This window comes from Apium graveolens, chromosome 9 (genome assembly GCF_009905375.1).
Source record: "Apium graveolens cultivar Ventura chromosome 9, ASM990537v1, whole genome shotgun sequence".
Classification (NCBI taxonomy): Eukaryota; Viridiplantae; Streptophyta; class Magnoliopsida; order Apiales; family Apiaceae; genus Apium; species Apium graveolens.
In genome coordinates, this window is record NC_133655.1 from 178395545 (window position 1) to 178422775 (window position 27231).

Below are 27231 nucleotides of genomic sequence, written 5' to 3' on the forward strand. Positions count from 1 at the left end.
AAAGAAGTATCCTCAAGTTAAAATGACTGAGAAACGGTCTTCTTATAAAACTACTGTTACGGGTTTAAGGGTCGAGCCGTCCCCTGTACAATAGCTCACCTTGTAACTTGTACGTATTTAATACCTTCCCAAGCAAACAAAATAAATTTGAGAAGCCTACTTCAACAATTCGACAAGTTCAATTGCTGTTTAGAGAAATCTGCAATATCAAATCGAAAAATAATTTATTGCACTTACAGAAACAAGTGTAGTACTCCAACATACCTCTATGAGTTATCGAATTAAAAAATGAAGCAATCTCGAGGTTCGTTATATGAGAATAATTGGAAGATTTTCAAAGACAAGAGATAATTAATATGTTAATATGTGAGTGCTTTCATGGTGCATATTGTACATGAAAAGTTTACAACATAGCAGAGAGAGGGAATCTAGATAAATCGATCGGTAAAAAGATTTTTTTTTGATATCTTATGAATAAATAGCAACAAAGTCAAATTGTGTCATGTTTTTAGTTTTAATAATGACGATTTTGCTCAATTAAACAGTCATATTTAAAACATTTTTAGAAAAGATAACTTTGTGCTCTGTTCTATAAAAGCACGAGCTGTGGGATTTTTGGCGTAAAAGTGTGTTTAGTTTTGTATACATGGCTTAGGAAACCTCTTTCAGAAAAATAAAAGCCGCATTTTTAGTAATATTGTAGAAATTCAGGTTGTAGCAACATTCTCAAGTCTGATGCAACTTTCATAAAAAAAAACTGAATTACATATGCGATGATATATGAGTAGTTGAAAAGGAGTAGCCATAAGAAACTAGTCATATTAATGCAACCATAAATTTAAATGGTGAGGGACCAAAAAATAAATTCCAAGCATTTATGCTCTCTAGTCTCAACCAATCTAATCCCCCTAATTTCCAGCTGCCACCCTTATCACATTTATCAACATACCTCTATAATGTGAAAGCATTTACAATGAATTTGCGCAATGTTTTTTTTTTTCTTTTTTACGTATGTAACTTGAGTTTTTTAAACAATAAGTCGAATTTCCAAAATTTGCAGAGCATGTAGTAAATATTTCAGACATGAAACAATATAAAATTACTACAAGACATTTATTATGAAATGCATGGACTGTTAGAGGTCTCCGTCTCCACATTAATCTCACCTTGTTTTATTTCAATATTTTTATCTTGTCTATATCCATCAAGTTGGAGTTGTAGATTTTAGTTGTTTTTTGGGCTTAATGGAGATTGAGGCGACTAGCGGCGGTAGAGGTGGCGGTGTAGATGTTGAACATGGGGTGGCAGGAAATGATCAGGGAGGAGCATATTTGGTTTGGGAAGATCTGAATGTGGTGGTTCCCAACTTTGGGACTAATGGTGAGAGCAAAAGATTGCTTCAATGCCTTAATGGTTATGCTGAGCCTGGTCGAATTATGGCCATTATGGGTCCTTCTGGCTCTGGCAAATCCACCCTTCTCGATACCTTAGCAGGTAATGTCAATTTGTGTATAGGTTTGTGTATGCACATTCCATTTTTGTTTACTCTGAATTAGTATCAGCTTTTTTGCTCTATTTTTTGTTAATATACCATTCTTGCATGTTTGTAAATTGTACATAATTACTTACTCGTTTTCAATAAGCTTTGGTTATACAATATCACATATGATATGATCTAAGCTTGCATATGCTAAGAAAGTTTAATGAAAAAATTTAAAATGTTTCAATTTTATTGTTAAAGGAACTAATAAATGTATGTTTCCATGCTTACCTGAAGCTATTTCTCCCAACTAATTTCAAGTGCCCCTTCCTCCTCGAAACTGAAGTTACTGAACTAATGAAAAGTGTAACCAGCAATTTACAGTGCCCCTTCCTCGTAGCTAAATTTTTTTCCATACTTCGTTGTTTTTGACAGAACAATGATATGAAAACCATATGAAGCCTGATTATTGTAATGACCTCATACAATAGAATAAGGAACTTAAATCAAATAAACTTTTCTACTATATCTATTGTAGTATTCAATTTGAATCAAATATGTCTTTTTTTGCCCCATAATTTGATACTCTAAACCTTGCCGAGTTTTTCTACAGGGAGACTGTCAAACAATACTATCATGACCGGACATATATATGTTAATGGTGCCAAAAGGAGAAGAGACTTTGGAGTTGTTGTAAGTACTCGCGAATTCTGTCAGATCATTTTAATTCCGAAGCAAGTTACTTCAAATTTTGAACAAATCAATCAGAAACTATTTGTTTGTTAATGTGGAATTTCAGATTCTTATGTTATAGATGGTTGTAATTTGCAGGCATATGTTACACAAGAGGATGTTTTATTGGGAACCCTTACAGTTAGAGAAACCATCACCTACTCGGCACATTTGAGACTACCACCTACAATGACTAAAGAAGAGGTTAACGGGGTTATAGAAGGAACAATTTTGGAGTTGGGACTTGAGGATTGTGCTGATACGCTAATAGGGAACTGGCAATTAAGAGGTGTAAGTGGTGGAGAGATGAAAAGAGTAAGCATTGCTCTTGAAATTCTAGTTAGGCCCCAGATCTTATTTCTTGATGAGCCAACTAGTGGCCTTGATAGCGCCTCAGCCTTCTTTGTGGTTCAAGCTCTTAAAAGTGTTGCTCGTGATGGAAGAACTGTCATCTCTTCAATTCATCAGCCTAGTAGTGAAGTTTTTGCACTATTTGATGATCTGTTTTTATTGTCTGCTGGTGAGGTTTGTTATTTTGGAGAAGCAAAGATGGCTGTTAAGGTATGATATTCTTTTCAATTTCACAACAATAAAATAAATATAGATATTCTTTATTCTGCTTGTACCTAATTAGTTTCTGTAACTGTTGGAGCATGTCCTTAACATAGTCTTATAAGAGTCGTAACTTTCTGATCTGCAATTCTTTCGAAGGTGCAAAATTTTCATAAGTAATTTAAATGGTGACTGGTAATTGGTAAAGAAGGCCAAATAAAGTAAGTGCTATTTGAAATTTCTTTAATTAATCAGCATTCTTCTTTCAGTTCTTTGAAGATGCTGGATTTCCATGTCCGAGGAAAAGAAATCCTTCTGATCACTTTCTACGGTGCATAAATTCGGACTTTGATGTTGTAACAGCCACACTTAAGGGATCTCAGAGGATTCATGTATGTACTCAGCAGTGACCTTATCATTAATATATCTTCTTGGAGACTGTATATATCCTTTGAAAGGGGTAACCTAAGTTAAATCTGTTTGGAAATTATTCTACTACATTTTGTGGATTTATCTTACAGAATGAGCAACAACACCTTGTTTGATTGTAGTCCCGACTCTAACAATTACCCTTGTCTTCATTATAGGAGAGGGAAAATGTATTAGATCCTTTAATGAATTTGGCAACAGCAGATATAAAAGCATCACTTATTAAGAACTACAAAAGATCTGAATACAGTGCAAAGACTAGAGCAAAGATCAATGAATTCAAGAACTATGTAAGCATTTCAATCTCAAGATCTTTAAGTGTTATTCTAATTTTATTTTGACACTTTGTCTCACCTCTATATCTCGCATAAACATGTCAGTCTTTGTTCTGAAGTGGCATTAAATTGTCCGGATATTGCACGAGAACATACAAGTGTCTGGTTCCTAAATTTTGCTTGGTTAAAACACTGTATATATTAGCTGCTCTTATTCTGAAAATAAATGTAACAGATATACTTGTATTAAAGCGTAGACTTTAGCAGCCATTTTTCTACCTATTAATTATCTTAATTGCATCTTACATGCTTACTATGGACTAGTTTTAACATGGAAGGCTTAAGCAGAGCATCAATTCTGCTACTATATTACAAAGTGACAGTGGTTTTAGATGTGAGGCAACAGAAGACAAGTACGGCAGTGACTTGTAAAGAAGATAATACGGAAGCCATTGGTTGTCTTCTACGAAGATAACAGATATAAAATATTAAACTTCAAGGAAGACCTCAGGATCTATTGTACTCAGATCAAAGTTTTGTATAGATCAGCACAGGGAGATGAGTTTAAATATTAATAATTTCTTGTCAATTGTCATAGACTAAAGCTAAACTATTCAAGTTTAAATCCATTCCGGATACTTGTTACACTTGTAAAGCTAGAAGGCATTCTAATTGTCTTTATCAATTATAGTAACTTAAATTAGCTCATTTGCTGCGCAGCAAGGTATGGAGATCGAGTTGTTGAGTGGAAGTCAAGCGGGCTGGTGGAAGCAACTCAGAACACTGACAAAAAGATCATTTGTGAACATGAATAGAGATATAGGATATTACTGGTCAAGAATAGTTATTTACATAGTTGTATCACTGTGCGTTGGCACCATATACTATGATGTTGGCACTGGTTACACTGCAATATTGGCTCGCGGAGCTTGCGGTGGTTTTATCACAGGTTTTATGACTTTTATGTCCATCGGAGGCTTCCCATCTTTTATTGAAGAAATGAAGGTGAAAGAACATACTTAATAATTGCTCAGTTTTACTTTTAACAAGATTTTGTATAAAGTTAGTGTTATCAAAGTTTACTACTCTATACTTGTGATTTAAACCATGTCTAGTAAAATTATTTCCATAGTTCTTAGGTATTTGAAACTTCGCATGTGGATTTTGCTGTCTGTAGTTGTTCTAATCTTTTGCTTTTGAATATATATATATATATATATATATATGTGATGCAGGTGTTTTATAAAGAAAGGCTAAATGGATACTATGGAGTTGCTGTTTTTATATTGTCAAACTTCCTCTCTGCCTTCCCATTTTTGGTTGCAGTTTCTTTTGTCAGCGGGACAATGACTTACTACATGGTGAAATTTGGGCATGGAGTCTCCCATTATGCATACTTTTGTCTTAACCTCTTTGGCTGTATTGCTGTCGTGGAGAGTTGCATGATGATTATAGCATCATTAGTTCCCAACTTCTTGATGGGAATCATAACTGGTGCTGGTGTATTGGTAGAAACACACACACTTAAACCCTTTTCTATTATTTTTGTGTTTTGTCACTCGTCAATTATCCACGCTATGTTTGCAGGGAATCATGATGATGACCTCTGGATTCTTTCGCTTGCTTCCTGACCTTCCAAAGGTGATTTGGCGGTACCCAGTTTCGTATATAAGTTATGGATCATGGTCGCTACAGGTATTTATTTGATATCTTTTTACTAGCTTGTACCTAAAATGTTCGTGTGTTAAAAGTGAGCATGTAGCACAATGTACAGTGTGTAGTTTTTGTCATCAAAACTAGTAAACATTCCCTGGTTTATGAGTTTAGCTCTGTAAATGTCATCGGCAAATGGTATTACATTGAGATCGTAAACTATCAACAACTTGATGATCACCTACATGCAGGGATCATACAAAAACGATATGATCGGGCTGGTGTTTGATCCACTAGTACCGGGTGATCCAAAAATATCGGGTGAAGATGTTATTACTAAAACATATGGCTTGTCGCTTGATCATTCAAAATGGTGGGACTTGTGTGCAGTATATTGCATCCTCATAGCTTACAGACTACTCTTCTTCATTATATTGAAAGCAAATGAAAGAGCTGCCCCATATTTCCGGTCTCTATATGTAAAAAGAACTCTGCATCGCCTTAACCAAAGGCCTTCATTCATCAGAAAACCATCCATTCTATCCAGGAGGTACTCTAATCTTAATTCGCTGTCGTCTCAAGAAGGGCGTAATTCTCCTTAATTAGCTTCAAGCAGCTCAAATGAGCCATTCAACTCAAACTTTTGGCCGTGTAATATTGATAAGGACAGAGTTTTTTGTTATATGATAAACATTCATCTTATATTTTATTGTTTTCTTGCTCGTTAGATGCTTTAATGTTGTTTGCAAGCATTATCTTTACAAGTATGATAAGACTAAGAGAGCGTGGTAAGTGTTTGACCAAACATGACCCTCAAGTGTGACATTTTGTACCAAACTTATTATCAATCATCATTTTGGACGGTTAGGACCATAAAGCAGTGTACATTAATTTTTTTTCTCAAAAGTTCGGTGAAAAAAGCACAATTATTAATAGGGGTAAAAGCAGCCAATCAAGATTGTCAAAAGAAATTGTGGCAAACTGTAGAAGCTACTAGCAAGTATAGACAAACCAGTACATATTCACCTTCTTTAAACTAAATTAATTTGTAAAATGCATGTAACAATAGTAAATTTCATATTGCGATGATTTTGTTATTTGCATTCTGTATTATTATTTAAATGCGTAAAGGAAAAGATATTTATAAATTTTTAAATAAATGTTTCAAAATCAAAACCGCAAAAGCAAAATCACACCCTTTTTGAAACCAAACCAATAATTTTTGTTTCGATAGTTTTTGAAACTGCACTTCAATGATTGTAGTATGGTTTGATTTGTGCGGGAAACCGCATCAAGTTCTTGATGTTAAGTATAAGTAGAGATGCACAAAAGGGCCACCGGTCCGGATTTTGATCAGGCCTTAAAAAACTCGATTTTTGCTCGAACCGAGGTTTTTAGGCCCTGATTTTGACCGGGCCGGATCGGGCCGGGCTTTCCGAAAATGTCAGAGCCCGTTTGGGCCCTCGAGGCGGGCCTAATCGGGCTTTTTACGGGCCGGATTGGATCGGGCCGAGATTTTTTCTAATTTAAATCGGATCGAGTTTTATTAAAAATTCTGAAGACTACATATGTTAGCAACTAGATCAACGTAAAAATGTATTAGTTTACATGAAATATTTTATGAAAACATTACTTCATTGAAAATATTTAAGTTCGGCAAAAAATAAACTTGTTTATAGAATACTATGTTTTATTATTGTTATCCAAATATATATAGTGTATTTACTATATCTTCTTTCATTATTTATGCAATAAAGTATATAAATAATATTATTAATCACAAATATGTAAATATATGTGTGTTTAAAGTATTATTTATATTTATAGTAAATGTGAATCAATAAATATATAAGAAAATATATTAGAATAATTAGATTTTAACCGGGTTTTTTCGGGTTTTTAACCGGGCCGGGCCGAAGCCCGGGCTTTTAACCGGGTCGAGCCGGGCTTTGCCTAAAAATATAGGGCCCGCCGAGGTCCTAATCCCGGGCCGGATTTTGACCGGGCCGGACCAGATTTTCGGGCCCGGACCTTTTGTGCATCTCTAGTTATCTAGTTATGAGTAAATTAACATTATGTATTATTATTTATATGTGTTATGAATAAAAAACTAAGGTTATTATTTGCTGTATTTATTACTAAGATTCGGGAGCTCAAGGCCTTTAATGGCTGCTCTCGTGTATCGTAGCTTAATTCTGCCTTTACGAGATGCCTACGTATCTCTGTGAATTAGAGAATCAAGCCAAAAAACGTAGTTCTGATCTGTGGGGTGAGGCCCCTTATATAGATGTTGGGAGTCCTTGAATTGGACTTGGTATAGGAGACTTGGTGGGCAAGTCTCATAATTAGAATGGACTTTGGAGTCCTAGATAGTATGAAACTGATTCCTTATCCTTTCAGGTCCCCTTGAGGCTAATCTCCAAGGATTTATATCCTTATCGGGACTCTTTTCAACATCTGTTTTGTCCCTTATTAATTAATTACGAAATTAATTAATAATCAGGGCTTTTGGGCCTTTTTTATTCCATCAGGCCTGATCTGGTCCATCAGGCTTAACCTTTCTGGTCTGAGTATCATATATCTTTTTATTGGGCCCGGCAGCCCACAGCTTGTACAATTAATGCAGTATTTAATTATACAATCATAATTTATTTATCCCTATCATTTGCCCCCCAACTTTTGGGAAACATCGATTAGGTTTCGCAGAAGTTAAGTCTATTCGTTCCCTTACAGGGTTTCATTTTTCCGTAAAGTGTGGAGCGACCTACACATTTACAATGAATTTTTCCTTTTATTCAGGAATTATCTTAATTTCCAGGAATTTTTCCCTTATTTACGGGATTCTTCCCTTATTTTCTGGGATTTTCCCTAATTTTCTGGGATTTTCCCTAATTTTCTGGGATTTTTCCCTATTTTCTGAAAATATTTAAGGAATTTCTGGATTTTTTCCCTAATTTCTGGGATTTATCCTTTAATTTTTCTGGATTTATTCCTAATTTCTGGGATTTATCCTTTAATTTTCTGGATTTATTCCTAATTTCTGGGATTTATCCTTTAATTTTCTGGATTTATTCCTTATTTCTGAAAATATTAACATTTTTCAGAAAATATTTAAGGAATTTTCTTATTTTTCTAATTAAATGATCAGAAAAACAGAACTTTTGCTGCTCAATACATCCTAGGCGTTGTTGATCCACGCCTAGGAGACAGTTTCCTAACAACGTCTAGGAAACTTGCGTCCTGGGCGTTGTTGGAGGCTGATGCTTCCTGGGCGTTGTTGATCCACGCCTAGGAGACGGTTTCCTAACAACGTCTAGGAAACTTGCGTCCTGGGCGTTGTTGGAGGCTGATGCATTCATAGATCCTAGACGTTGTGCACCCACGCCTAGGAGACAGTTTTCTAACAACGTCTAGGAAACTTGCGTCCTGGGCGTTGTTGAAGACAGATGCTTTCATAGATCCTAGACGTTGTGCACCCACGCCTAGGAGACAGTTTTCTAACAACGTCTAGGAAACTTGCGTCCTGGGCGTTGTTGAAGACAGATGCTTCCTGGGCGTTGTTGTACCACGCCTAGGAGCCAGTTTTCTAACAACGTCTAGGAAACTTGCGTCCTGGGCGTTGTTGAAGACAGATGCTTCCTGGGCGTTGTTGTACCACGCCTAGGAGCCACACTTCTAACAACGGCTAGGGACGATGCAACCTGAGCGTTGTTGGGGACAAATGCTTCCTGGGCGTTGTTGTACCACGCCTAGGAGCCATACTTCTAGCAACGTCTAGGGACGATGCATCCTGGGCGTTGTTGAGGCTGTTCGAGCCTTGATTCATTCAATGAACTTTGATTTTAAATCTTTTCAAAATTCAAATCTTATGGGCTTCCCGCCTTTTTTTTAGGCCCAGGCCCGTTTGTGCATCTTTGAGCTCCTCTATATAAGAGGTGGAGTGTGAGTTCATTTCTCACACTTTACTTTCACAAAAATTTCTAAATTTCAACTCTGCAATTAGTCTCTCAAGAATCGCCACCTCCAAGCGATTTCCGGCTTTCTACTCCGCCGCTTTCTGGGCTTATTTTGAAGATTCCGTTTGAATCTTCATCTTCTTTACTTACTTTCAAGAGCTTCCTGGGTTTTTGTCTTCATCCATGGCGGATTCCGATTCATCTCACTCCCATGTCCCCCAAGCTGTTGCCCGTCCCTCTAGGGCCAGCCGAGGTAAAAAATCTCTTGTACATTCCTCAGTTATTTCTCTTAGGGATCTTTTAACCGAATTTGGGCAAGCCTTTCCTAATATGTTACACTTAGATGCATATAATTATCCTTCTAGATTTGGTCCAGATCAAGTAGGTACCATAGCCCGTCTTTTTGGCATTTCTCACCCTTATAGGGCCGAGGCTCCAGGCCCAAATGATAGGGCCTGCTACCCAAAACCTGGGGCCATTCGGGTCTATAAGGAAACCTTCTATGCTGGTTTTCGCCTACCTCCTCATCCTTTTGTTTTTCGCCTTTTGGCTGAGGCCCGAGTCTGTCCGACCCAACTCACACCCAACTCTTGGCGTTTTATTCACTGTTATATGGCCCAATCTCGTAAACACAGTTTTGAGCCAAATGTTTGTGTCTTTCGTTATTTATTTAAATTTGTAAATGCTTCTGAGGACCAAGGATGGGTCAAAATAGTTCATAGATCCTTGGCTCGTTCCTGCTTTATTTCTGGCACCAATCCCGACTCGTATCCAACATGGAAGAGTGAGTGGTTTTATATATTTCTGGATTTCGAGGAGGGTTGGGACCATTTTTTCAGGCCTAACTTCTCAAAAAGTATAGACGGGTCTTTAAGAGACCTAAAATTGGGGATAGATGAGGATGCGGCCATCAAGGCCATTACTGCTGATAACTTGCACCATTACGCTCTCATCCTTTCAGAGGGTAATTTGCAAGGTTTAGGTCTAAGTGACCTTGGTCCCGAGGGTATTTCTTTCCCCTTTTTGTTCCATTTCCCTCCATTCTCTATTTGTCCTTTTTCTTACGTGCTCGTATTTGCCTGCAGCTAGGGCTGCTTTGGACACGATCTTCAAGAAGCGGGAGGCCCGTGCCGCCAAGGGCTCTGCTGTTGAGAGCCACCGCGACAAGCGGGTTAGGATTGGTGACGGCCCTTCAGTCACGGTTCAGGAGGCCGTCCCTACTTTTTTATCCCAGAGGCCTCCTAGCCTTGATGAAGATAACTCTCCCTTCACCGTCACTTGGGGCCTTCAGAGGAGGGACACGGTGGTAGGGAGTTCCGAGGCTGCCGCCGTTTGGTCTCAGAGTGTGATCACGCCTCGTGACAGGGCTGAGATCGTCGAGTCTTCTGATGACCTACAGATTGAATGTCTGGGTGCTCAGGCCGTGGCTTCTGTAAGCCTCTTCCTTTTTTTTTTTTTTTTTTACTTACTGTACTTTGATATGTTCGTGCAGATGAATACCTATCTCCAGGCTGCCCTTCACAATTTGAAGGATGTGAGGACCAGCCTAACTATTGCTGAGAGGGACAGGGATAGGTACCTCAAGGCTTCCGAGGCCAACTTCACTCGTTTCCGTGAGGTAGAGAAGGAGCTGGCGGACGAGAAGGAGAAAGTTCGTAAGCTGGAGCTGGATGCCCAAAGGGCCCGAGCTGAGGTGATAGCTGAGTATAAGGCATCTCAGGACTTTCAGGATGTCCTAAATGCTGAGTACGATGCTAACTTCCCGGAGACCTTTTCTAGCTGTTGGGAGCAGATAGTAGAGGAGATTGGGAAGAAGATTCCGGAGGTGACTCTCACTGCCTATCCAGTCCCTGATATTCCTGGGAAAGAGCCTCTTCTTGATGATATCCCTCTTTCTCCTATTCTTGCTTCTTCTGTTGAGGCCGAAGCTGTTTCTCCTCGAGGTGCTGATCCTGTTCCAGTTCCTTCTTCTGCTGCCAATGAAGGAAACATCGATGATGACTTCTTCAAGGATCTTTGAGTATTTTGTTTTTCTTGTTTGGCCCATTGTGGCTTTCTATGTATTGACTTAATCGTATTTAGAACTAATTACCCTTCGGGGCTTGTATTCTATATGTTGCTTTTCTTGCCTCTTTATATTTTGACTTTACAATCTTAATATGCATTTGAATCTTAAACATCCTTAGATTGAAATAATTTCAAACTCTTTAATATGAAGTCTGGTTTTTCAAAACCTTACATAGCATGGGTTCGACCCTAATTAATAATAACTAGGCAAAGTAAATTCTACTGGAATATAAAATCCTACGCAAGCAAAGCTTCAAGGTGCTTTTAAACCTACTTGTCATAATGACAAGTGAGAATCGTACTTCACCTATCTTACACGTAGTAAACCTTCAGGTTTAGTGCGTGCCAGGTCCTCGGGACTTCAAAACCATCCATAGTTTCCAGCTTGTAGGTTCCTCTACCCTGAACGCTCTTGACTCTGTACGGCCCTTCCCAATTTGGGGCTAGCTTTCCTTTCTGTCCGACACCAGAAGCCTCTATTTTTCTCAAGACTAGATCGCCTTGTTTAAAAAACCTTTCTTTAACCCTTAGGTTGTAGTAGAATGAAGCCTTTTTCTGATATTCTACTACCTTTGCATGTGCCGTATCTCGCACTTCATCGATCAGATCCAAGGCTAACCTCTGCCCTTCCTCATTTTCTTCTGCATTGAAAGCCTGAATCCTTGGAGAGGAATATGATATCTCTACTAGAACTACTGCTTCTGCCCCATACGCCAACATGAAGGGAGTTGCTCCTGTCGTAACTCTACAGGTAGTCCTATAGGCCCATAATATGGGAAGTATCTCATCCACCCAATTATTTCTTGACTTCTCGATCCTTTTCTTTAATCCATCCAGGATTATTCGATTTGCTACTTCTGCTTGCCCATTAGCTTGTGGGTGAGCCACAGAGGTGAACCGTAACTCAATTTCATTTTCTTCACAATACTTCTTGAATTCCTCGTTGTTGAATTGTGTTCCATTGTCAGTGACGAGGATACGGGGAATTCCATATCGGCACATAATGTTTTCCCACAGGAATTGTGCAACCTGTTTAGTTGTGATTTTGGCCAAGGGCTTGGCTTCAATCCACTTAGTGAAATAATCAATGGCTACAATCAGAAACTTCCTTTGTGCTGTGGCCATAGGGAAAGGCCCTAGAATATCCATCCCCCACATAGCAAAGGGGATTGGGGAGTTGATAGAGGTCAGCATCTCGGGGGGTAGTCTAACAACTGGTGCATGCTTCTGACAACGATCACACTTCTTCACATATTCTTTGGCATCAGCCATCATTTCTGGCCAATAGAAGCCTAAACAGGTTATCTTATGAGCCAAGGCCCTGCCCCCCAAGTGTTGTCCACAAATACCTTCATGCACTTCTTCAAGAGCCAAGCGTGCCTCATCGGGCCTGAGACACCTCAAGTAGGGAACCACGAAAGATCTTTTGTAAAGAATCCCATCTATCAAAGAGTACCTTAGTGCCCGAACAGTTAACTTCCGTGCTTCAGTTGCATCACTTGGCAACCAACCGGTCTGAATGTGAGCCTTGATGGGATCAATCCATGATGTCCCCAAGCCTATGGGAGCCACTAGCTTAACATCTATGCTTCGTGTCTTCAAAACACGGAAGTACACACTTCCTGAACTTTCTTCAATCTCAGACGAAGCGAACTTTGATAGCGCATCTGCCTTAACATTTTCTTCCCTTGGAATGTGTTCAACATAGCATTCATTAAATTGGGTCATCACAGCCCTTACTAGGCGGACATACTTAGCCATCGTTTCATCCCTTGCCTCAAATTCTCCCTTTACCTGGGATATGATCAGTTTCGAGTCTCCACGGACCTTTAAGTTTTTGACTCTAAGTGTCCCAGCTAGACCAAGGCCAGCTATCAGGGCTTCATACTCTGCCTCATTGTTTGTGGTTGGGAAGTCTAGCTTCATAGCATACTCAATTAAGAATCCATCAGGGCTTTGCAAAACCAATCCTGCTCCACTGGAGTTTGTTTTTGATGCCCCATCAAAATAGAGAACCCAATATTCTTTATCATCCTTCTCTTTGTCCCCATTGTCGACTCCCTTGTCTTGAGGTATGGTATCTTCCTGCCCCCCGACTTCTTGGTTGGGTATGGTACATTCCACCACGAAGTCAGCTAGTGCCTGGGCTTTTATAGCCGTGCGCGGCTTATACTTGAGATCGAACTCTCCCAACTCTATTGCCCATTTAATCAGTCTCCCACTTGCCTTGGGACTGTGAATGATGTTTCTCAGTGGCTGATTTGTTAGCACTTCAATCCGGTGAGCTTGAAAATAAGGACGCAGCTTTCTTGAAGCCATTACCAAGGCTAAAGCGAATTTCTCAATGGCTGAATAATTCAACTCAGCACCATGCAAAATTTTGCTGACATAGTATACGGGTTTCTGGACTTTCAGTTCCTCCTTAACCAACACGGCGCTCAAGGCGCTCTCTGAAACAGCCAAGTACAAGAATAAAACTTCATTCAGAACTGGCTTGGCCAACAACGGGGCCTGGCCCATATACTTCTTTAACTCTTCAAATGCCTTCTGATTTTCCTCACTCCATACAAAGTCTTTGAAGTTCTTTAGTGTCTTGAAAAATGACAAGCACTTGTCTCCTGACTTGGAGATGAATCGTCCTAACGCAGCAACTCTTCCTGTGAGCTTCTGAACATCCTTAACAGTTTTGGGGGGTTCCATGTCCAGGATTGCCTTTATTTTATTGGGGTTTGCCTCAATTCCCCTCTTCGAGACCATCAATCCCAAGAATTTTCCAGATCCTACTCCGAAAGCACACTTCGTCAGATTCAACATCATCTTGTGGTACCTCAGTACCTCAAAAGCTTCCCTTAAATGGGCTATATGATCAGTCTTTACTAGACTCTTGACTAACATGTCATCAACATAGACTTCCATAGTCTTACCAATAAGATCCTTAAAAATTCTATTCACCAACCTTTGATAGGTGGCTCCTGCATTCTTGAGACCAAACGCCATAACAAGATAACAATAAACACCAAAGTCAGTGATAAATGATACCTTTGGAATGTCATCCTTATGCATTTTGATCTGGTTGTATCCGCTAAACCCATCCATGAAACTCAGCATCTCATGTCCAGCGGTGGCATCAATCAAAGTATCAATTCTAGGCAGCGGAAAACAGTCTTTGGGGCATGCATCATTCAGATCGGTGAAGTCTATACACATCCTCCACTTTCCATTAGCCTTCTTCACCATTACAGGGTTTGCTAACCACTCCGGAAATTGAATCTCCTCAATGAAACCAGCCTCTAAGAGCTTTTCCACTTCCTGCTTTATAGCCTCTTGTCTTTCCGGGGCAAAATTTCTTTTCTTTTATTTCACTATCTTCCGGCTTGGATCTACGTTTAGCTTGTGAGTAATTAACTCCGGGTCTATGCCTGGCATATCAGCTGCTGACCATGCAAACACATCACTATTTTTTTTGCAAAAATTTCACTAACTTCCCTCTAAGGGGCTCCTCTAATGTGGCTCCAATGAAAGTCGTCCTCTCAGGATTCTCGGGGTCTAAAGGAACCGAAACCAATTCTTCTGCTGGCCTTCCTCTATTCTCATCATTTTCTCGAACATCCATATCTTCAATAGGAAGAACCTGCCCCCCGACTCCATCTTCCCTCAAAGAGGCCACATAACAACTTCTAGCCATTTTTTGATCTCCTCTCTCTTCTCCAATCCCGTTTCGGGTGGGAAACTTCATGACTGAATGGTAGGAAGAGGGGACTGCCTCGAAGGCATGTATCTCTGTTCTCCCCATGATAGCATTATAAGTTGAACTAGCCTTTACCACCACGAAATCCAGCATCTGTGTTGCTTGCCTTGGCTCTGTACCTATGGTGGTTGGCAATTTGATTATCCCTTCCACAGGACATTCTACTCCAGCGAATCCATATATCGGCATGTCGGTTGGTGTTAACTGGGAGTCGTTATACCCCATCCTTAGAAAGGTGTCGTGGAGCAAGATATCCACAGAAGCACCATTATCCACAAGGACCCTCTTAACCGGGCTATTTCCTATTATTGGTGTTATGACCAGCGGGTCGTCATGGGGAAACTTCACACCCTCTAGGTCGGAATCATCAAAAGCCAATGTTACTTCTGTCCTGGCCCTCTTCGGGGCTTCTCCAACAATATGCATAACCTCTCTAGTATATGCCTTTCTGGAATTTTTGGACAATCCAGCAGCAGTTGGACCTCCAAAGATCGTGTTTATCACAGGCCCTCGAGGTCTCGGCCCTCCATAAATGGTGTTTATAACTGGTCCTCTAGGCTGGGGGTTTCGCCCCTGATCGTCTTGGTCCCTCCTACGATCTTCAAAGTTCTTCCTTCCATTATTATTTCTGTCCCCTCCATCTCCAGTATACTTGTTCAATCTTCCTTTTCGAATCAAAAACTCAATTTCATCTTTCAATTGCCTACACTCATCGGTGTCATGACCAACATCTTTGTGAAACCTGCAATACTTGCCCTTATCTAGCTTGGCGGGATCAGCCTTCAAGGGCTTAGGCCAGCGAATATCTCTGTCTTTCTCAATCTCCATCAAAATCTGACTTCTGGGAGCATTCAGCTTAGCGTATTCAGTGAACTTTTGCCCAGGTCCTCCCTTCTTGGGGGTTGAATTAGGGTTTTGTTCAGTTCTAGGATATTTGTCCTTAGCGATATACTCCAAATCAGTTTTTCGTTTCTTGCCTCCAGTGGGCTCATTACTTACTACGGTCTTCCTCATACTTTCTTCAACCTTGATATACTTCCCTGCCCTCTCTTGGAGCTGCAACATGCTCTCAGGGGGTCGTTTGGCCAAAGACATCTTGAAAAACTCATCCCTAGTTCCTTATTGCAGTGCTATCATGGCTACCTTATCATCAAGGTCTGGGACTTTTAAAGCCTCCTTTGTAAAACGATTCAGGTAATCTCTTAAGGATTCCTTAGCTCCTTGCACAAGACTCATAAGAGATGCTGAACTTTTCTCATGGACTCTTCCACTGATGAATTCCTTAATAAAAGCCTGACTTAATTCTCTGAATGATCCAATAGAATTTGGGGGTAGGCGACTGTACCATCTTTGAGCCATACCCGACAGGGTTTGAGGGAAGGCCCGACATTTTATAGGATCATTCACGGGTTGCAGCAGCAGTGCATTAGAGAATGTCCTAACATGATTAACGGGGTCTCCCGTGCCATCATAGGCTTTGATAGTGGGCATCTTGAATTTCCTTGAGATATGGGCATTCATTATCTCTTCTATGAAGGGTGGAGTTGGATCATCAGGATCTCCAAGGGGAAGGAGATTGCTTGGATCAGTTCTTGGGACAGCAGCCCTTCTTCTTACCAGACCATCCAGGTCTATGATAGGAGGAGGATTTCTCCCCCTAGGAGGTATGTGGGGTCTGGTGGCTTGGTGAGCCTCCAAATCACGCCTCAGCCTTTGGATTTTAGCCTCATGAGCCCTGATCTTTTCCTGCACTTCTTGGGGATTCACCCCTGGGGTGCTTTGGGGGTGTTGCCTTCCATCGGCCATTGGCTCTTTTCCAGGACGCCTCCTTCTCGGGGTCACTTCATCATCCGAAGATTCAGAGTCTCTCTCAGTGTATGGACCAGAAAATTCCCGATCCTCAGGGATAGGATCCAAACCTCGTATATAGGGGGCGACCGCCCTCGTGCTTCGCTTCGCCCAGCATATCCGCTTCCTCCAACCTCAGGGTGAAGGGGCATCCCATAAGGGGGTTAGTAGTAACAATAGTTGAATATTCATACCCGACGGGTCGAGAATTCACAGGTATATGTATTTGTTGAACTTGAGGATTCGTACCTTGAATCGGGGGAGTTGTCCCTTGTAGCTGGGGTTGAGTTGCCCCTGTCTGGGCTTCCTCCTGAGTAGATGCATAAGTTGAATGGGGAGGAACCTCCACGGTTGATGAAATCACCTGGGTTGTCTCTAATGGTGTTCCTTCCTCTAGAGCTCCAATTGTTCTCCGTGTTCTCGCCATGGTTGTTGTTGTGTTTCCCACAGACGGTGCCAAATGTTATGGATAAAAAACTAAGGTTATTATTTGCTGTATTTATTACTAAGATTCGGGAGCTCAAGGCCTTTAATGGCTGCTCTCGTGTATCGTAGCTTAATTCTGCCTTTACGAGATGCCTACGTATCTCTGTGAATTAGAGAATCAAGCCAAAAAATGTAGTTCTGATCTGTGGGGTGAGGCCCCTTATATAGATGTTGGGAGTCCTTGAATTGGACTTGGTATAGGAGACTTGGTGGGCAAGTCTCATAATTAGAATGGACTTTGGAGTCCTAGATAGTAGGAAACTGATTCCTTATCCTTTCAGGTCCCCTTGAGGCTAATCTCCAAGGATTTATATCCTTATCGGGACTCTTTTCAACATCTGTTTTGTCCCTTATTAATTAATTACGAAATTAATTAATAATCAGGGCTTTTGGGCCTTTTTTATTCCATCAGGCCTGATCTGGTCCATCAGGCTTAACCTTTCTGGTCTGAGTATCATATATCTTTTTATTGGGCCCGGCAGCCCACAGCTTGTACAATTAATGCAGTATTTAATTATACAATCATAATTTATATATCCCTATCAATATGCGAATAGGAAAAGATATTTATAAATTTTTAAAACCTTTATTTAAAATTTATAACTAGTATATTCACATTATGTATTATTTGAAAAGGGTTAAATATCAAAGTGGTAACTCAACTGAACGCCATATATCAGTTTAATCATCAAAGTTAACGGGGTATCATTTGAATCATCAAAGTCATAATAAATATCATATATATATCTCAAAATATGTGCACGAGAATTAAAATTTATTTTCTGAAGTTCTATATATTTTTCTTGAATCCTATTACAACCAAATGAAATTTATGAATTCTAGTATTTTCTATAATATAATAAGATTTTTTAAAATTTATCTACTATTTATTTTTAATATTGTAGTCATTTGCTTTATTTAAATAAAAATAATTAGTAGATAAAATTTTAAAAATCTCAAAAAATCATCTAAAATACTATGAATTCATAACTTTTCATTTGGTTGTAATAAGATTTTAAAAAAATGTTTAGAACTCCATAAAATAAATTTTAATTCTCGAGCACATATTTTGAGGTATCTGTTTGATATTTATTATTACTTTAGTGATACAAATGATATCCCGTTAGTTTGATGATTAAATTGATATATGACCTTAAGTAGAGTGACCACTTTGATATTTAACCCTATTTGAAAATAACATTGTGTTTTTATTAATTATAATAATACACAATGTAAAAATATTTATAAATTTTCAAATAAAGGTTTTAAAATTTTGAGAGTGTGCTAATTGTTCGACGAAAAAGGGGCACTCAAAATTTGTGTTAATTTACACAAAAAAAACTTAAAAACACTAGCATACACTTAGCACACCCTCAAAGTTTTAAAACTTTTACTTGAAAATTTATAAATATTTTTTCCTATCCACATTTAAATAATAATACACAATGTGAATAACAAAATCATCGCAATATGAAACTTACTAATTTTACATGTATTTTACAAATTGTAGTTAGAGTAATATACACTATATTAAAACAAAATGTAAATTATGTCAAGTGTCACCTCCTTATTTTATCAATTAATTTAAATATAATTTTAATTAGTTGACATGCTAACATTAATTACACCCTTCTCTCTCATTCCACTAATTCTCTCTCTTACTTTTCAATTTTTGTAACCTTTTTCAACATATTTTAAAAAAGATTTATCGAATCTAAATTCTACCTTATATATATTTTATATATCAAATGATATTCACTACTTAAAACTAAGCAATTTACAACTATTCAAGTGATACTAGAATAAATTATATATACAAAGTGATATTACTTAAAATTGCACAAATTATGATTATTAATTTATCTATTTTACTACTAAAATTATTTAATATTTAACAATAATACTTTTAATATAACTGAACATCCCGGGAACTAATCTAGTTTAGATTGAAGAGGGTGAATATTGTTGTGCAAGACATGCCTGTTTACAAGATTAAATCATATTGACAACACTAAGGATAAGTTGTATGATAATCTATATTTGTATTTTGTAATTGTATTTCTTGAGTCTGTAAAAATGTAAAGTAGATTAGACTAGGGGATTTTTCTATGAACAACCATTAAGCTAATGAATAAACTCTAGAAGAAGATCAAATCCTGATCATGCCTCAGAGAGAAGTGTAGCATCTTGGATTTGAATAATTTTGTTCTAGGAAAAATGTTCTGAGTCAGATATCGATAAGTCACAGATCAAGGGATGTCGAGAAGTCTGTTGAGAAGTCCAAAATGGCTTATCGAGATATCCCAAGAGATATCGATAAGTCAAAATATATGTAGAGATCCCAGATATCGATAAGTTAACATACATGTAGAGATCTCAGATATCGACAAATCAAAAATTCTATGTAGAGAACTGGAGATATCGACAAGTCATTTCTTCATGTAGAGATCTAGAGATATCGACATGCCAAATCTTCATGTAGAGAACTAGAGATATCGACAAGTCAAAAGCCTATGTAGAGAACTGGAGATATCGACAATCCATTCTACATGTAGAGAACTGGAGACCTCAACAAGTAAAAGACGCATGTAGAGATCTCAAGATATCGATAAGTCATTATACTTATCGATATGTGACATTTCAACAGAACAAAAGAGATCTCGACAAACTGTTTTAAAATTCAGAATACAAACAAGTTCAAGATTCAAGATTATCAGTCAACAAATAATTCATTCACTGAATTGGAAAGCCTACAATAGCAGCATGATGAATCCAAAATGAAGGGCCAAGATTCACTGGACAAAGGATGGTCAGAGACCTACAAGATTCTGCATATATTTGCTAACACTAAAAATGGAGCTTTAGAAACTGTGTTAGTATATTTTACTGCAAGTTTTGTAAATCCGTGTTGTAGGTCTATAAAGAATGCACGGGTCCTTAGTTTAGAAGTATCAAACAGATCTAGAAAATATCTTGTATTCTCTCTGAAGATTTGTAGCTGAGTTCTTAATTTCAAAAACACAAATTTGTAGCAAACCAAATTTGAATAATACAATCAAGTGAGTTTTTGATATTTTGTTTGTGTGCTTACAATTAAACAATTTATCTCCACAAGTTATATCTGCTTTGTTCATTTATAAGACAAATACTTTTAAAACCAATTAAAATCCAAAGAAACACATTCACCCCCCCTGTGTTATATTTCACTGCAATTAATATCTAACAAGTGGTATCAGAGCAAAATCTGAAAGTAAATTGATAAAGATCTTGAAAGAATGAGTGCTCAGAAAATAAGCAGTATCAAGATACCTGTCTTTGACAAGATCAACTATATCTTATGAAAAAAGAAAAAGATGTCGTTCATAAAGATGGCCAACCCTATGTACATCCAGATTTTAAAAAATGGACCTTTCATTCCTATGGAAAGGGTTTCTGAATCTACAGATGGAGACATGGTCATACCTGCACATTTGTACCTAAAGATCCCTCAACCTATACAGAGCCTAAAAAGGAAATGGTTTCACTGGATAATGGCTTACAACTCATATTGATTGAGTCCCCTGATTATGTAATGTACAATAACATTATGAATTGTGAGTCAGCTAAACAGATTTGGGATAAAATAGAAATATCGTGTGAGGGAACATAAGAGGTTTATTAGGAATATATTGTAGGCTTGATGATATTTTACCCAAACACCTTAGTAGAATTAATTAAGTGTAATTATAGCTTTCAACGGATAATCTCACTTGTCATTCATTGAAAGAGTAGCTTATGTTTAAAAAAGTTTTTGTAGAACATTCATGTATACTGTAATGTCTTGAAACTAGAATTTGTAGGATATTCTAAGTCATGTTGACTGCAAGAATGTATGTTAAATAGGTTGGCTAATTTTGAATATTAGATGCCTTGTAATTTTGCATAAGTAAAATTGAGTCAACTGCTATGGAAATACTTTCAACGGATGTTTCTATAAAGTTTTGACGGATGACCCAAGTCACACTCAACGGATGATCCAATAGAGTCTCGACGGATGATCAAATAGAGTCTCGACGAATGATCAAATACAGTCTCAATGGATGATCCATTAGAGTCTCAACGGATAAAAAATTCATATAGGAGTTGATAGTGACTTGACAGTCACATGGGTTGATTTTATACAAAAGGAATGTGGCAACCTGTAATCAGAATTATGAAGATCAAGAAGCATTTCCATTTCCATGCTAACTTGAAGAAATACAAAAATGCTGGATAGAGAAATAAAGAAATATGTGATTAGACTTAGACATGTTTGTTTTATTAGTTTGTATTTTTCACATGTAACTTGGTAATATATAAACCAAGAGTAGCAAGTAGAAAAATATCGATCGAAAGAACTGAGAAATAGATAAGGCATAATCTGTTAAAGATTTCTTAGTTCTTTCTTTGTAAATTCTCTTATAAGCAGCTTGTGTGCATTTTGCATCACAGATATCTTCTATATTTATATATATCTCTGGTGGAAACAACAATCCACCAGAAAGTTTTTAAACGTCCTTATTTATTTACTTTGCATTTGAATACTTGAATATTTCTTATCTGCACTTGGCATATTCATACACGGTTATATTTATATTTGTAAGAAGTTTTAAAGATTTGAAGAAACCAAGAATTACATTCAACCCCCTCCCCCTTCTGTGATTCTACTTATTATATTGTTTGGGAATAACAATTGGTATCAGAGCAAGCTCTTGATACACTAAGAGTTCAAAGATCAAAACAACTAACAACATGGGCAGGAATGATGTTAAAGTGAAGATCCCTTTCTTGGATAAAGACAATGATTTTATTCTAATAAGGAGCTTTACAATGATTTTATTGTAATAAGAGGTCAGGAATGGAGTTGCGGAATATTGCACGAAGATCAAAGCACAAAACAAGAAATTGCAAAAAATTATCCAGAAGATCAGCGTGCCCGCGCCTTTTGTTCTAGAGAAGCAGCGCGCCCGCGCTCCAATATTGCGCGCCCGCGCCAGTTGAAAGCTGCAGAATCCTGTTTCTACTTTGATTTGAAGATTTGGAGAGTCCAGGTGATCCTGGGGCCTATATATAAAGAAAAGAAGACGTTTTTAATAAGAAGGGAAGCCAGGGAGAACATTAAGAAGACCTAGAGCACACGAAACGACTAAGGAGAAGAAGAGTTAGTTCATTATTTTGTATTCTTTGATTTAGGCGATACGTTTGGATGCTTGTTTTGTTCTTGTTCTAAACCCTAGTACTTTTATATTTTCATTCATAGTATTCTGAACTTATTATTATCATGTTTTCATTGGAACCCATGGTGACGATGCGTTCGATCATGAACTAATCGTTGTTATGGGGTTATAGCGGATTTATTTATGGATTTCAATAGTTGATTGTTTTAAATCTTTAGTGTGTGGTGATTTATGATTTCCTAGTTTGGTTGTGCTTAATCTTTGATGCGTAGCTAACTTCTAAGATTGTTTGTTAATCTCTATTGAAGAGAAAATAAATATAGAGGTTTAGAACTTGCCATGCTAGTATAGGTTTATGTATGTTAGTCCCTTAACAATGCAACAAGAATTACAGAAGGGGGGTTGAATAGAATTCTTGAAACTTTTTCACAAATAAAATTGTTTTAACTTAAATATATATATCAGTGTGAATTGATTTGCAGAGTGCGGAATAATAACTTGAAATAAATCAAAACACAAGTCTTTAAAAACTTTCTGGTGGATTTGAATGTATCCACCAGAGATATATAATATATCAAGAGAACTCTGTGTAGCAATTAGCTCACAGCTGCTTACAAATTGTCAACAACTAAGATTGTAAAGAAATGCTAAGAATACAACTTATAAATATTTTTCTCTTGGTTGCTTAGTTTATTTTTTTTCTATTTGCTACTTCTTGGTTTATATATCACCAAGATTACAAAGCAATAAGACAAGATAATAAAACAAAACTATCAAGTCTAATACTATGCTACTTCATTACTCTATTCCAGTATCTTTGAATATCTTCATAATAGCATGTAAATGGCAATGCTTCTTTGTTCTCTAAAACCCAGTTGAATAGGCTTCCACATTCCATTTGCATACACTCGACGCATGTGACTGTGTTGTCACTGTCAACAGATGTTTGAATTCTGTATCCGTCGGGTTCATGATCATCCGTCGAGTTCATGATCATCCGTCGGGTTATCTTGTTGATCATCCGTCGAATGGCATTGTTATTTATCCGCCGGGTAGCAATCTGGCACTTGACTTTATTTCATTTATGCAGAATTACAAGACATCATCTATATACAATTAATCAACCTATTCTGCATATCTAGTTAAAGTCAACATGACTTGAGTTCTACTACAGAATCTAAACAATGTGTATGCAGAAATGTGCTACAGACTTATTGTTACATAAGCTACTCACTCGATGGATAATAAATCATCATCCGTCGGGACTATATTGAGTTATCCGTCGGGACTATAATCCTTATCCGTCGAGTGCTACATTTTTCACTAAGTAAAATCTACCAAGGTGTTTTGTTAATGAAATCATCAAGTACACAACATATACACAACAATCTCCCCCAATTTATGTCTACTGGAATTGTAGCCATAAATTAAGAGAAACTTGATGATAACAAAACACCCTAAAAATACACCTTTGAAAATAAGTAGATAAAACTGTAAAGTGCATCATTTAACAAAATGTACAAAGTTTAGCTCACAGTCATTTTCAAGGTGCTCCTCTAGCCTGAGCAGATTTATCTAGTTCCTTGAAGGTCTGGATCTCTTTCCAAGCTTTCTGTTGTTTTCTTCTATCTGATTTTGGAGCTGTCTATGGAATTCTAGTTCATCAGATTCTGAGAGATTTAGCTTTTCTTGCATCTCCAAGAGAGTCTCATTGCCAGAGATGCTCAATTGGTCTTCTAATCTGAAAAATCTTCTAACTCCTTTGTCATCCATGAACTCCATCATCCAGTAGGGACTTAGATGCACTCTTCTCCCTGTGTAAGGAATAATTAGAGTCTTTGGGAGTGCATCTTTAGCTCTAATACTCCTCAGTTCTTCAATCTTCTTTAGAACCAGTCTTCTTGCAGTTACATTGAACCCAAAGTTCTTCTTGAAAGATGAATAAACCTTTATCAGTACAGCTTGGCTTTCTTGAAGGATCTCGTGAAGTGGCCATTGAATCTCCTTTCCTCCCTTGTACTTGAAAACTAACCTTTCAGGTAGATTTCTGTATGCATCAATTCCTCTCACTTCTTCTAGTTCATCTAGATAGAGATTTAGATCAGAGAATTCCTTGATTTCGCACAAGTACATGTAATCTCCCTTGTTGACTTTAGATTGAGCTGTGACTAGAGATTTGGATTTGAGAGGTGACAACTTCACTTTCTTGACTGCTCTTGACTTTGTTCTCTTTGGCTTGTTAAGGATTGGCAGATTGATGTCAGGAATTGGTAGGCTCTCCCGGTCTATTGGTTCATCCTCAGGCACAATAGGTTCACCATGAATGTTCCTATAAGGATCCACCACCTTGATGTCTTCAAATACCACAGAGGGTTTTGATGCTTGAGTTGTAGTTGGAGTGGATTCCTTGGGAAACTGGTCCTCCAATTCCTTACCAACAAAGTTAAATTTCCTTTTGGTTCTTTTGGCCAATTCCTTGTATCTCTGAATTTCTTCTATGTTGATTCAACTTGCTTCTTTGGATCTTGAGATTCAGTGATTTCAGATGGCTGAGCAGGAATCTGTTGTGTTGGTTTCACAACTTGTAGCTTGGCCAAGATAGTAGTTTGCTCTTTCTTTTGCTTAGCCATTTTGGCATTTAGAATAGCTTGCTTCTTTTCCTGCTTCAATCTTTCCTTTTCTTCTCTCTTTGCTTGAGCAAATTGAGGATATCCAGCCACCACACAATTTTCTTTCCCATTCCTGAAAACTTTAGCAATTCTCCTTTTTAAGGCTGAATCAGCTGGATCCTTGTAGAAGGCAATTGATCTTGACAGAAGATTCTTCTCATCAGGCTTATGTGTCTCATATAGTGTATTCAAAGGGTTATTTAATGATGATTTTGGATAGTTCACCCTTGGCTTCAGAATAATTTCAGCCTTTGGAGATTTGATGCAGGATGGCTGTCCTTTTTCCAGATAGTTCATGCTCATTTCATTCACAGAGATCTGCTTGACTTGAGAGTGATGAATGGATGACTTTACTGGCTCCTTTACTAGCCCAAAATTCTTTTTTATGTCCTCATCAATTTTCTCCCAGTTGATTGGCTTCAACTGCTCCTTTTCAGCTTCTCTTAAATTGGCTGTTGCTGCATTGATCAGATCAATACTGTCTGTAACTGGTGGCTTGGTGAAAGCAATTGTAGGCACAATTACTTTACTGATTTGAATGTTAAGCTGTTTCTCCCCCTCACTTGGTCCTTTCTCCCCCTTTTTGTTATCATCAAGTTGAGTAGAGGAGGAGGTTTGAGCAGCCACCAGTTTTTGAAGCAAGCCTGTCTGTTGGGCTTGATGCAGATGAATGGCTGTTAGAGATGCTTCCATAGTTGACATTCTTGTATCCAAGGCATCAATCTTTGTGGTAAGATCAGAATGTTTCTGGAGTTGTCTCTTGAAGTCAAGCATTGTAGCTTCTGGAAGCTTAGAGTCCATGTAACACCCCCAAATCCGGGGTCGGGGATCCGGGTTGTCACGAGTTCCATTTCCCTTAATAATACTTAATCTTAATAATCAACCAACTACTGCGTACTGTGACCCCACAATATACACACACACCACAAGTTATAGTCTCAGAGATGAATATCCAAAAATAACACAAGTCATTTTATTCCACAATTATAAGCCATTACACCTCAAAAGAGTTTTTGAATAAATTTACATATTCCTTGCCATTATTACAATTCATAAATATACATAAGTCTGGCACAACAAAAGTCGAAAGCTTAGCCTATTGGTAGTTCCTACCTCAGAAACAACGACATCAACGCCTACATAAAACTGCGGAACGTTTCCTAACCGCTCACAAATTGGGAGCTTGATCCTGTTCATCTTGTCTATCTGTTGTTGTGTGATGAAAGAAGAAAGCAAGGGTGAGTAACAAGCCCACCGAAATAATATGTATAATAATTAACAATATATGAGCATTCTCATAGTACTCATGAAAGTCTTGGTCAAGAAGAAATGAACCAAGTTTGATATTTTTATGCGACGAAGTCGTAAAATATTCAGTATATATATATACATATATACATCTCAAATCTTTGAAATCCTCTGACATGTATAATATACACAGAGTTCCAGTTTATAACTGTATAAAATATCGTTGCAAGGTGATCTCATATATCTAACCTTGTCTCAACATTTTTCTGAAAATCTTTGCCATGCATAAGATAATCATTTACTAGATATAAGTTGAAAAGATGAAGTTACAAGATACTCCAATATACTTATATCTTTTCCGAATACTACTTGAACTACCACTGTTCAAGTTATAATTAGTTTCAAAAGTTCATCACATAGATGAGACTACAAGATAAGACTTGAATAGATCCAATCTTTGAAATATCATTTGAAAGAAATGAAGTTACGAGATACTTCATTAAGTCCCGATATATATCCATATATATCTCACATACATTTCTTGAAAACCTCTGTCATGTAAAGTATGAACAGAGTTGTAATATCCATTGAATTTGGAAAGAAAAGAATTTTGGCATAAACCCGATATCTTGCTGATCAGGCAAAGATACCCATTAAGTAACCTTTTCTACTAGTAGATGGATGAATCCCCCACCGGTCATCATCCTGGCCGCATTAGGACCTTGTGCTGGACCGCCACCCGACCTCTTACGCGTTGATGGACTGCCACCCAGCCACTTACACTTTGATAGACCGTACCCCGGCCTGTCGCTTGTGACGACTCAATTAGATGGACTTACTTCCCGAATGTTGGGAAAGTAATCAAATTATTTTATCAAATCAACAACCTCATT

At 37.9% G+C, this 27231-nt stretch overlaps 1 protein-coding gene across 1 annotated transcript; it reads left to right on the plus strand.

Annotated features, from left to right (window-relative positions):
• Positions 1-1082: 1082 nt before the first annotated feature.
• LOC141684413 (ABC transporter G family member 15-like) lies at positions 1083-5830 on the plus strand. The gene is made up of 9 exons (XM_074489387.1): positions 1083-1494; positions 2094-2173; positions 2312-2773; positions 3034-3156; positions 3352-3483; positions 4189-4473; positions 4704-4976; positions 5056-5163; positions 5373-5830. Exons 1-9 carry the CDS (start codon positions 1245-1247, stop codon positions 5721-5723), a joined length of 2064 nt encoding a protein of 687 aa, XP_074345488.1. The 5' UTR covers positions 1083-1244; the 3' UTR covers positions 5724-5830.
• The last annotated feature ends 21401 nt before the right edge of the window (positions 5831-27231 follow it).